The 12,624-nt window shown below is 47.4% G+C and overlaps 1 protein-coding gene across 1 annotated transcript in view; it reads right to left on the bottom strand.

Moving 5' to 3' along the window:
• Positions 1-5,452: 5,452 nt before the first annotated feature.
• DUSP10 (dual specificity phosphatase 10) overlaps positions 5,453-12,624 on the bottom strand; it is a 25,650-nt gene continuing 18,478 nt past the window's right edge. Inside the window, exons 2-3 of the mRNA XM_009583998.1 lie at positions 11,171-11,548; positions 5,453-7,748 (exon numbers count right to left, since the gene is read on the bottom strand). Of these exons, the coding sequence (XP_009582293.1) occupies positions 7,483-7,748; positions 11,171-11,548 (644 nt within the window). The 3' untranslated portion in view covers positions 5,453-7,482. The remainder of the gene's footprint in view (positions 7,749-11,170; positions 11,549-12,624) is intronic.

Here is a 12,624-nt window from a genome sequence, read left to right as displayed (position 1 = left end):
TCCATTTAGAGCTAAGGTGCAGAGGACCTAATGCTAATGCTCACACAGCAGTAGAAAGGGGTTTAGTGAATGGCACTAGTAAGACCTCAGTGTCACTTCATTGAAGCTAAAATTGCTCTGGCATTTTCAGTGCATATAGGACAGCCAGACACAATGAGGACCTAATTTGCTCCGGCTTCAAGGAGAAGGGCCTCAGCATCTGAAGCTGTAGCTAATCACCACATTTATCAGCCACCAGATAAAGTTTTAAGAAATGGTTTTGTGACATTAGTAAAGCAAGAGGAGTTCTAGCTCCTGGGCTTTGTTCCTCACTCTGCTCTGTGACCATGGACATCCTCCTCACCCGCCCCAGCTGCAAAATGGGAGGGACAACACCCATCTAAAGGATGAGGTCTTGCCTCCCGCTTCCACAGTGCTATTTACAAGTGTGGGTGATACTCAGGGGCAGAGAGGACTCCTAAAGAAACCCGATCCTGTCTTATAGCCAACATACTATGTTTCATACAGATCCTATAGAGCTCCAAACATTTTATCTGCCTAGACTCCCTGACAAAGGTTACGTATTCATCAAAAATTCGGAGTAGGAACTGGGCTCTCATTTCAAGCTTTCTGAGATGTTTACTGATGCTACATGGGCAGGAGTTCAGCCGAGTCAGCTGGCAGCAACAGCCCACCCAGTGCGCTTGAGTTTCCCTTTCAGGCACTGTCAGAGACCCCAGCCCAGAAGAGCCAGGCCCAGAGGCTTTCTCCATAGTTGCACTCCAGCGGAATCAACAGCTGAACAACTGGACTCCACACCATGACCTGACAGCCACCGCAGCCCTCGCCCCTCGAGGAGCCCAGCTGAAAACCGAGGAGGGTTTGGAGAAGGAGCACAAACTGCCAGTGTGCTCCTCAGCACCCGTTTGCCTCCCGCTGGAAGCGAATTCCTACGAGCTACCATCAGTAACTGCCAAAGCGTGGTCTCAGGTGTTGGAGCATTCCAAGACAGAGCAAAGCAACGTGAGGCAGACGCACAGCACTGCATGGAAACTGGATGCCTTGAAAAGAGCTTTCAAATGGATGCTAGAGGGGCAAAGCTTTGTTCAGGACTGTCAGACCTTGCTCAGACTTCTGAAAACATAAATGGCTCCAGGCAAGCTCCTCAGCCCAGCTGCCAAAATCTCATGGGTTTTTCATGCCAGCATCCTCTTTCATCACCCCAACGGATTTTAACAAATGACCAGAACATGCCCTCGGGGAAGCCGCTGCCTATGCCTCTGGCTAGACATTTTGTATCTGCATGCGTCCTGGACCAGAGAGAGATCTTACAAAGCCAGCGGCTCTCTGTTCCGAGTCCCCGCATCACAGACAAACCTCTGTCCATCCTTATAGCAACTTACCACTCTGCTCTACAATGTGATCTTCTTTAAACTCTCCACTGGCGTCTGCCAGAAGCGCAACTTGATACAAAAACCCCCAAGTGCCAGACAGCTCCTTCATCTCTCCGTGACAAATAAATCTTCACGATAAATCCATGCTCTCCAATGTCACCTTTTATATATAGACAATCAAAGAAGCTAAGGTACAGAAGTGTGAAGACAAGGCATATGAGTCATATTACATTTAACCTCTGGTTTAGTGCTTTTATCTATCAGAAATAGTTTGTTACATGTTTTAACTTTATTCCCTGATTCATGTTAGGGTTTTTTTAAGTGTTTCTGTACTGCGCTGAACTCTCCCCCTCCCAGATACAGCAATTCTTACCCCCAGGAATAAAATTTTAGGTTATTTTTTGTCGTCACTGACATGAAGCCAGCCCTGAGACAGGAGCTCACAGGCTCTGTGCTCGCTCTGACAAACTCACGTCACAGCCCGGGAACACGCCGAACAGACGGGCATCTCACGGTGGAGGATTTAAACCAGACTGGATCCAGCCAAATTCAACAGGAGCTCAGACAGCTTCTGAGGCAAGGGATCATATCTCTATATACTCCAGGATACCGGCTCCATAAAGATGCAAAGAGCAGATCAGTCATTGAGTCACCAGCAGGATTTCTGGCTGCACCCTGGGTAACTCCTGCTACAGCTCATATTGCACCCCTGACAGGCGTCCCCACCCAACAGAGACCAGCATGCTACTCAGGAGGTGATTGCGATGTGCAATTTTGTCATCCCAAGTGTCCCTCATTTCTAGTAATGAGTGGTTGCAAGCTTGCAAGCAGGAATTGCTGCGGGAGACGGTCTTGAGCTCTGGCCTCCCTAGGAGAGATGCTGCCTAGGTAATACCAAAATCAAACCAAGAGCCCATCAGGGTGGCTGAAATCATTCATCCCTCTGCAGTGCACCTTGAAAATGACTGGCTTTAAATTGCTTTCCTCTAGTCAGAGGAATGACAGGGTTGGAAAAGATGCAGAAGACAGCTAAAGCAAGACGAGAAACGAGCTTGCTCCTCCATCTCATGCTCCAGTGGGACAAGAATCCAATAGAGGGAGTGGAGATAGCAGAAGAAAAAAACCCTCAGCAAAAGGAGCACCGAACTGAGCAGAGAGATTAATACTGCATCCAGCAGTGGGAGGATGCAGGGGCTGGCAGCACCCGGGACCGCTCCCGGGAACACAGCATGGCTTGAACCACCTCCCTTTGCTGCCAGCAGCAGCATGCTAAGGGGGAAAACCAATGACTCTAATTATCAGCTACTGATGTCAGGCTGTGCTCAAACCATTTGAAACTTGCTCATCAGTAGCCTCCTCTGTGGTACCTACAGGAGCAGCAGGCAAACATGCCACAGGAAAGCAGATACCCGCTAATGAGACAGCCATCAACCGCTTGTTACCTCTCTTCGATCGCCTCCTTAATTCAATCAAGAGAGAACACGCTTTATTTTTGTCCTCCCTACTGAATCAGCATCTTCAGTTCCCAGAGGCTTTCCTGCTGCTGGTAGTGCACACGCCGGGAGCCAGCTCCACCACGGCCGAGCGGGACCCGAGGCCAAAATACTCCCAGTCTGCCCGGCACTTTGCACACCCCTTTGTGGCTCCTATCTTGGTCTCCGCAGCTCCTGCGTGTGCTTTTGAACACACCTCCCTGCGAGGAGTCATTGGCAGATCTTGTGACCATAGGGTAACAACGCACTTCCTACGCGATTGCTTCATCTTGAAAGACTCCTAGCCAATATCTGTCAATCGGGTAGGAGAGGGACCTTTGATTCGTCTTTCCCCAAAGGATGTTAGCACATTTGTGAAAGATAAAGTCATAGGAAGCCTCAGAAAATTGACTGCCAAGACAAAAAGGGGGATTCGGTTCAGTGTGGCCCAGAAGAATAAAGCATATGAGATACTTAGCATGGAAAATTAAACAATCTCTTGACTCTGAAAGTCCAACCTTAAAATCAGGATAGCTTGCAAGATCAATTACTTGAACAGTTTTAGCTTTAACAGAGATTTACAGTAGGTCTTAACATTCTCACACACTGATAGTTCACCATTCGGTAGAGTTTCCAGTTTGTAAAGAAAGTAAATTCACAACCAGAAGCGGCGCTTGCTCCGAACACCTGCCTTGCTTTGCTAGTTGGATCTCACAGACCCCTCACAAGACCCGGGTCTTAACGGCAATGCTCCAAGAAACAAGCACTCAAGGTCTACCCCAAGCTCCCGAAGGGGACAAATGGAAAAAAAGTTATGAGGTAATCAATTTTCCAGGACCGAACCTATTTTAGCATACCTGGCACACAAGCACATGATGCTGATGCTGAGCAGGGACAAGCAGGTCCTGTCCTCCCTGACACCCACCTGTGCACCAAAGGCTATCGAATGATTTTCCTGATTTATGTTTTGTTTTAACCGTGCCCCATCTCGGACAGGCTGGGGAGTGTGTGCAGCCAGCAGTAAGAGCGGGAGATTGGTGATCAAGCCTCAATTCTGACCTTAAAGTCAGAAATAACCTTTCTGGAGGTTTCTGTGGCAAAGCAACGCCAATATCTGCATAAAATCCTTTGCAACTGTGGCCCCCACCCCTTCAGCCTTGCTTACTCCTAGAAATGAGGGCAAATCTTTTTTTTTTTTTTTTTTTCCTGGCTAGAAGCATGTGATGCTCAGACGGGTTTTCTACTGATATGCAGGCACACGTTCGCGGTGCATCGTATCAGGTACCAGAAAAGGACGCATCTCCCACACACGTGCACACAGGCAGGGCTCCCGGGTGGTCTAACGCTCATACGAACCCTAACTGAATTTCTCCTGCCCTCAGGCATAAAGATGTCAAGTGATCATTCACTAGCTTCAATAAATTTTGCCTGAAAAAAAAAAAAAAAAAAAAAATCAGGATTTCTCCCCAGTGAAGGGATTCCCAGGCTGCCATTTCCCAGCATTGCCTTTAGTGGGACATAACCCTCCTGAGCTCCTCTCCTCCAGCCCAGCTCCATTCCCCTCCAAGGGAACAGGTCCGCACAAAGGAGGGGTTTGATCCAGCCCGTCTCCGCTACCAACAGACCCACAGCAAACTCTGCTCACTTGCAACCTCGCATCGCCCTGCCCCGTCGTTTCCAAGTTCATCACACTGGAGAGCAAAGTCAGGCACTACTTCTCACCATGGCGAGCACAAAGGCTGGTGGGGTTTCTGCAGCAGGGAGCAAGCCCTCCAAACTCCACACTCGTGCATGCAGCGGCAGTGCTGCGCAGCCTTACCAAGGCAAATGCATTGAATCCTCTGCTGCCAGTAACTTACTCAGGGCTGCAAGAGCTATTCTTCGGCTTAAACAAGAACCAAACGCAAGAACTTACACGGCTGCGAACTTGATCCTGATCCAAGGCAGTGTGCGGTGGCCGATGCTGAACCAGAGAGGACTCTCTGAGTCACATCAGCGTGGCAGACCCTTCCTCCCACTGGAAATGTCTGCATCAGGCCATGTAGCACAGGAACAAGAAAACAGTAGTAACAGGGAAGACCCATTTTGAATGTAGTCCTCCTTCCACTCACGCTTAGGAGAGCTGTCCCCCAGGCAGGCAGCTCGCACGCCCCCCTTGCTGAATAACCCGCTTCCCTTGCGGAGCATCGGCACCGTTACGTGGCACTCGTGGCCACGAACACAGGCTGCGAGGACCAACTTTTCAGCCAGCCCTCAGCCCTGCTGCTGCTTTTGCTTCTCTGGCAAGCAACAAAGAGGTTTTCTAACCTCCTCCCCGCTATCGAACGACCTGCACCTGCAGTTCATGGAGAACAGCTGGAAGAGGTTGAGTCCAAACGCAAGGAAAGGGAGGAGGGGAGAAGACCACCTCTGCTAAGGGACCTCCTTCCTCCCAGAGCACGAAGGCTCCCAACCGGCAAACAGTGACTCCTCTGTCCAGCCGCTCTCTCCTTAGCCCCAGGAGCGGTCACAGTCGGAGAGGTTTTGCCACCGGGACAACGCTCGCTGCCAAGGGTGTCTCAGTGAAAGGACCGATACTGATCATAGAAAAAAAAAAAAAAAAATCAATTCCAGTAGAAAAATAATTTAATAAAGGGATAAGTTTCAAGAAAATATCTGTATAGTAACAACATTTTAAGTAAAATGTCCACAAAAATATACATGTCTAATGTGATTATACATAAGTTTTTCGACAGGTCCTGTTTTAAACTTGGTTCAGTCCTTCTAGGTTTTCATCTAGGAAAAACCTTCGCTGCTACCAGACTTCCTGGGATATATCAGTTTGCACAACAAAATCATACGAGAAATGTTTTCTATCTCATTTTAGACTCATACAAATAAACTTTAGAATTGGTAACAGTCCAGAAGAGATCAGGTTATACCATACCATTAAAAAAAAAAGTAAATACAAAGAAAGAAAGCAAAAGTCAGCCACCTAAGGGACACTGTCAGGCAGAAAGATCAGCCCTACAATACACACCACACTTAACACTGACACAGCTGGAAAAGGAGGGGGATGAAGGAAAGATGGGCAAGAAAGGGGAAAATCCCAGGAGGAGGATTCCCAGGAATCGTGGAGCTGCTAAAGGAGCAGGGGTTATAGAGAAGCCAGGGAAAAAGCACACAAGAGATCAATGTATTTCTAGAAACCGGACAATTTTGTAACATAGAAGATAAGCTAATTGCAGGAAGATGAAAAGGAATCAGTAGAGAATGTTTATTTCTTATTTTTCCAAATGGCTACTGAGCTGTAGAAATAACAGGTCTGTCCCAAAGAGCCCTCACCAATAGTGCTAGTTCAGCTGAACAGCTCCGAAACTGATGTACTTCCAGGAGAGAAAAATCCGGTCACAGAAATTGAAGGATGTAAGAGTACAGTAGAAAATAAAGAAAACATGTTCCACCAGCAGAGGACAGGAACAAAACACTGAAGAGGAGATGCCAAACAAGAGAGATCAGTTTTGTCAAAGGGAGATATACATCGCAACAAAAAAAAACGAAACAAAAAGAATAGAACAAAAACCCATCCCATAGAAAGAAAATGGAAAATTGCTAAAGAAATAAAAGGACACACATTTTCCAAAAGATTTTTTGTTTTATAATCAATTTTTTTTTTTTTACATAGACAACTGAAACACACCAATATTTTGTGCGAAAAATATTTTTAAATAAACTTTGCTTGTTCTCAATTTTTGTACATTCTGATATACATATGTAACAAGGTTTATGGCACTGTAACCAGGATCAAAATCATATAGAGGAACGAAATAATTGCTCTCATTTACCCTTTCTGAACCAAGCCAGCTGCCGTTGCACTATTAGACTTCAAAAATTATTATCTTATTATTAGTGGGCAGCCAACTCTAATTGGTTTGAACACTCAAAACAAATCCCAAATTATTATTGCACAAGAAGCCAGTGAAGGCATATGGCATAGAATGATCAAAGTCCCTTACTGTTAAAACCTTACACCCCAAAATAGAAAAATAGAACTGGAACATGAAACACGCCAAATAAACTTTTTTTTTTTCTCTTTAGTTTGAGTCAGGAGTGTGAAAAGTGCCTTGCAGCCTTTTTAAGCTGCTCCGATTTCCTTTGCATCGGTGAGCATTTAGCTAGGTTATCTTTAGCAAAGCCTTTGCAGAACGAAGGCCCTTATGTTTCAGGGAGGTTTTTTCCTGCTTTGTTTTGTCTGTTTGTGTTTCATCTTCAACTTAGGTTTCTTCAGTCTATGAACCTGCACAGACTACTTAGCCATAAACTCTACAAGTAGCTGGAGAGGAGGGAAAAATAAAAAGAAAAAAAAGCCCAGTATTTCTTCTTCTTGTTTTGATTTTAAAAAGTACTCCTTTTGCTCTGAAGTCTCCCTGCTTTGCCGGCGTCTGGGAAGGAAATCACAACAGCATCCCAAACACGGCGAAGTTCTTGGTTCTCTTTAAAACCTTTCCTTACAAAAAAAGGTTTTTATTCACAAAAAGTTTGCCACAAAACCCCCCTTGAAAGCTAAAAAGAAAAACCCACAACCCACCCATCACTGCCCCAAATCAGGGGAAGAATAGGTTAACCCCTTCATTGACCACCTCCTTGCAGCTTCGCCGTCACACGACAGTTTCTACGCCGATCAGCTTTGGTGTGAGGATTCGCGGTGTAACACCGTTATTTAGATCTTCTTCAAACTCCAGTAACTGCCCCATGAAGTTAAGGTTAGGGGAAATGATTGGTCGTTTGCCTTTTACAAATTTATAGGCATCCGTCATGGTCATACGCGTGTGCTTCATTAAGTACGCGATAACTATGGTGGCAGATCGGGAGACACCAGCCTGGCAGTGGATGAGGAGACCTTTTCCACACTGATGAGCTTCCTCTGGAAACAAGAAAGAGAGAAGAAAGTAAGATTTTTGCCAGTTTGTAAATTAGAAAAAACTCAGTGCAATTAAGAGTAACTTAATGTGAAAAGTCCCTTTATTTGATTACAAGCACAGCAGCACCTCCTCCCCTTCCCCTCCATCTTCCTTCAGGGTTTCAGAGTTACCGAATGTGAAACGCAAAGGCCAGTCTAACACTGAAAATCCTCACGTTCACTTTTATCTCTTTACTAGACGAACTGCACATTGAGAGACACTGCTGCGCTGCTCATGTGCACTGCCAGGGAGCATTTATTTAGGAGGTCAAGGCCCGGGACGAGGCAGCTCGTGCTCCATCTCCACCTCTCTCGCAACACCGCTGCGTTGCGTCGGCATCCCAACCTCCCTGTCTTTCAAAGCAGGACAGCACCTTTTCAGGTATTTTCAGATTCAATTCATAACGATACATCTATTCCAAAGCCCTATTCTTTGAGGCTTTTACAAAGCTACTCTTGAAATGAGCTTCAACGGGGCACTCTGCTGCGGTGTCTCTGCAAAAGCAGGAGCTGGATCTGGTTTATCTCAGCGGTAAGAGACCTCAAATTCTGACTCCTCGCTTCCTGCATGTCAAGCTCTGTGTGTTTTGACTTGGTCACCTTCAGCGGTGTGAAAAAGGGATTTGCCATCCCTGTCTCTTTGTGATTTGAGCGCAACATCGCATTCTGCTAAATGCTACCCCTCCAGAGCTTCTCACTGGGAGCGGTGGGGAAAGGACAAGTTGGGGAGGGAGGGAAACAACAATCACACACACACACACACACACTCTCCACCAAGATACATCACTTAAAGGGATGCAACCTCGTCAGGATTTCGGGAAGACAGAGCCCTTGGAACCACATGCTAATAGGACACAAGAAAGAGGAGAGTCACTACCATACCATCCTCATCTCCCACAGCTTGCTTTTAAAACAGGAGATAAAACTTTCAAGATGTGACACTTCAATATATTTCTTTTGTTTTAATCCGCAGGAGGAGCATGAATTTAGTTTGCAAGTTTTGGCACGACTCCAACCCTACCAAGAGTATGGTTCATCCCACCCCACATGTTCAACCTGTATTGTGAAAGCATAAATGAAGCCAACTTCCCTCTAGACATTTTTGCCAGTTAGTATTTCAGAAAGCTGAAACTCTCTAACGTTTTGACACACTTTCCCAGTGAGTTTTTGATGATTTCACTTCCTATGGCTTTAGTCTTAGCAAAGCCTGGGTTCGGTTGTGGTTTTTTCAAGACATATTTAAAGAAACATGGGCCAATGATCTGCTGTTTAAACATTTCCAAGTCTTCTCAAATGCAATTTAAAGTTTACCCTGAGGAAGGGAAAGCTTTGACTAGTTACTTCCCCAGCTGGCTAAATTTGCTACGGAGAAGAAACTCTCAGTGGAGAAATATTTGTTTATTAAAAACAAAGACAGCCCCTCAAGCTCTAATTATTAAAAAGGAAAGTAAAATGGGTTTTGAAAAACTTTCTAAACCTTTTCAGGGCAAGGCTTCTTTCTCTGCCCTTGCTAAAGTCATAAGCCAAACACTATCTTTTAGTAGTTTCAAGAGCTCTAATCCTGCAGTTCACAGGGATGCTGGGTGCAGAAATCTCCCTCCCACGCCCAAAGGACCTCAACAGAGCTTTGCAGTTTCTTTATGTAAGCTTAGCCTGTTGCACCTCCCCATCTTGTTGAATTCAAAGTTTAAGGCTTTACTGGATTTCTTGACCCAGCTTTTCTTCCCAAAGGATCAAAGCGAGGTTCCTTCTCCCCTGCCCTCAGAGAGGGCTTCCCTTCACCCAAAAAGGGGCGGTCCCCTTCCCATGCACATAGTAGTCAGCAGTTTGGGGAGCTGACAGCACTACTGGTAGAGCTGGGGTTGGGTTAGGAACACTAGGGAAAATCTGGTTTTAAGTAGAGATCCTTTGGTCCTCTACACTATAGAGGACAAGCCCAAAGGCTCCTAGTAGAAGGTCTCAGTGGCAAGACTCAAGCTTTAATGCTGCACTCCATCTGAACTGCAGTGTAAGCAGTGATTTGCCTATTCACCTTCACTAAAGTAGCATGGCTACAGACTGCATGCATCAGCACACAATGACCCCCTGCCAACCGAAACACAGTCGGACTAGGCTGGCAAGCTGTCTGCTTCAGAGCAGCGAGCCCCTGCCCAGGCATACAGCAGGGGCAGAGGGGCTCAGAAGAATATGCTGAGCTTGGACCTCCTGTCCTGGGACCCAGTCGCACAACTGGGGCTCAATCCTTGCTGAGCCTGAGAGCACCTCCACAGAGCCAACACAAGCAGGCTTGAGTTTCAGGAACCATGTACCCACACTCTGACTCAAGGGCCATAAACACTGATGGTGTGAGGGCAGGGAGGAAGACAGCTCTGCACCCACTTCATTATGGGGTCAGCTAAGGACCTAAACTGTGGCAGAAGCATACTTCCTTTGCCTAGTCCTCCACCATCAAGCATGAAGTATTAGTAAAGAGATTAGTCCAGCCTCAGCATAAGAAAATAAAACTCTGTCAGTGGTCCCCCCAGCATGTTTCAGAAAACCTCTCAGGACACATACTTGTGCCAGGGAAGTACAAGTGGACATTGACTATGCTGCAAAAGCTGTGCCCACAAAGACATATAGAGGGGCAAGGGAAGTTCCTCAAAAGCTTTCAGTATCACGTGCTGATGTCCTCACTGACCAGCCCTGCTTAAAGAGGCCACCTGGCTTTGGCCTAGATGACCAACCAGAGCTGAACGCACCCCTCAACTTGGCTGAGGGTTGTGCTGCGTGGATCGTAGTGAGGTTCAGAGCAACGTGGATAACATTGGTGGGTCATTTCTTCAGCAACCTCCCCAACAAGCTGCATGTCTGTGGTGCACTCTCTCACACAGCCTACAGGGTTTAGAGGCTTATTAATGCAAGTTTTTATCACAATCCACTCATCCACACATACACCCTGAAGTTGTAAATCTAATGGTAGCACAAGTGAAGTGTGAAAGTTTGTCAGTTTTCTCAAGAAATTAAGTTCAGAAAGACTCAGCCATCATTAAGAATAGTTACTATGAAAAATTCGCTGGAAGCCACTGTGGTAACTACGAACGCAAAGGAATCAAGAAGAGGGAATGACAGAAGTCTCAGTTTTCTGGCATTTCCTGAATTTGGAAGCCTGGAGGTAGGCATCACTATCAATGGATAAAAATCGTACCCCCAGGTTACTTAACTGGATATGCCAGAGATGAGAACGAGTAGAAACATGAGGTGCTCAGCATTTCTGACAACCTAAACAAAAGTAAATACGGCCTTACACAGCCTTCATGGTAGTTAGCAAAGCATAAAATTCACTCTACATTCTTACAACAGGTAAAAAAAAAAAAACAGGAGTATTTCCAGTCAAGGGTAATTACCAATGAACTCAAAAGCCTCTTCAAAATACTGCCTGAGGTTCTGCTTGTTGCTGTCAGTGGCCGGGAGCCGCTTGTAGTTGAACATGCCTTTCTCATAATGGTACAGGGGCAGGTGGGTGGTCACATTGATTACGTAGCCTATGTTCATCCTCTGCATTTTCTCCAAGTCCTGAGCATCGTGCTCGTTTCCGAGGAAGAGGAAGGGCAGGATGGGGGTGAGCTCAGCGTTCTCGATGTCCGGCGTGGTGGGGATGGACTGAGGTAGCGTGGGGGGCACGGCGGACGCGCCGCCCCCTCCTCCCCCCTCCGGGCACTCTTGCAGCTGGAGGGAGTTATCGCAGAGGTTTTCATGGTTCTGCTTGAAACCGCTGAGTCCTCCTGGGAAGAGAGACCAAGCAGATATTTTGGTTAGACACCCCGAGGCCAGCGACGCTTTGGATCCACCTTTCTTCAGAGCACATGCTGGGGCCACCAGGACTGGAGCTGGCTCTATTGTCCCCACCACCACTGTCACGGTGACCGATGCTGGGCACGGCTGCCAACAGCAAGGGTAGCGTGAATCAGCGGCACGCATTGTCCTCCCCTCCACGAGGCTGACGGTGCCAAGGAACAGGCTCGTAGGCAAACACGCCTCTGTGCGACATCAGTGCGCTGGGGCTGCCTCACCTACGAGCCCGCGGGAGGAGGCAAAGTGCGGGGTGGGGGGGGGGGGGAAAGGCAAAAGGCATTTTTCCAAGAAAGAAAACATCACCAAAACTACGAGCAAATGGGCTAGCAGCTCCCCTCCACGAGGCTGACGGTGCCAAGGAACAGGCTCGTAGGCAAACACGCCTCTGTGCGACATCAGTGCGCTGGGGCTGCCTCACCTACGAGCCCGCGGGAGGAGGCAAAGTGCGGGGTGGGGGGGGGGGGGAAAGGCAAAAGGCATTTTTCCAAGAAAGAAAACATCACCAAAACTACGAGCAAATGGGCTAGCAGCACACCAAAGCAGAGAGCCAGCTGAGCTGGGACAGCCTTTCAGCTTTACCTGTTCACAGCAGATTTGCCTGCCGGGGGCAGCCCTGCAGGGCATCCCCCATCCAACACCCCCGAGGGGCGGGGGCCGCTCACGGCCGCATCACTCCCGGGGACGCCGGCATCACTCCGGGGAACGGTACGTACGCATTTGTGTGGCCAAACAAAAGAAAACCGCTCCTCGTAACCTAACAGCAACTGAGGTGCTCACTTAACATGTGGCAAACAGTTCTCCTTTTTCTGCCCCAGTTGCCTGAAAATATCTACCAAGAGTTATTTTTAGGACATTAATATGGATTGGGAAATGGATCCGAGGAGGGAAGGAGAAGTAATTTTTTTGGCTTGCGCCTCCCCTGGCTCTATTGCACATTTTGCTGGCTTTTTCAAGCAGCGTTTCCCCCCCCCTTCCCTGCCTCCCCCCCCTCACGAGGGCGGGTCCG

This window comes from Fulmarus glacialis, unplaced genomic scaffold (assembly GCF_000690835.1).
Source record: "Fulmarus glacialis isolate BGI_N327 unplaced genomic scaffold, ASM69083v1 scaffold1738, whole genome shotgun sequence".
In the NCBI taxonomy this organism is placed as follows: domain Eukaryota; kingdom Metazoa; phylum Chordata; class Aves; order Procellariiformes; family Procellariidae; genus Fulmarus; species Fulmarus glacialis.
This window is presented reverse-complemented; position numbering and strand designations above follow the sequence as displayed.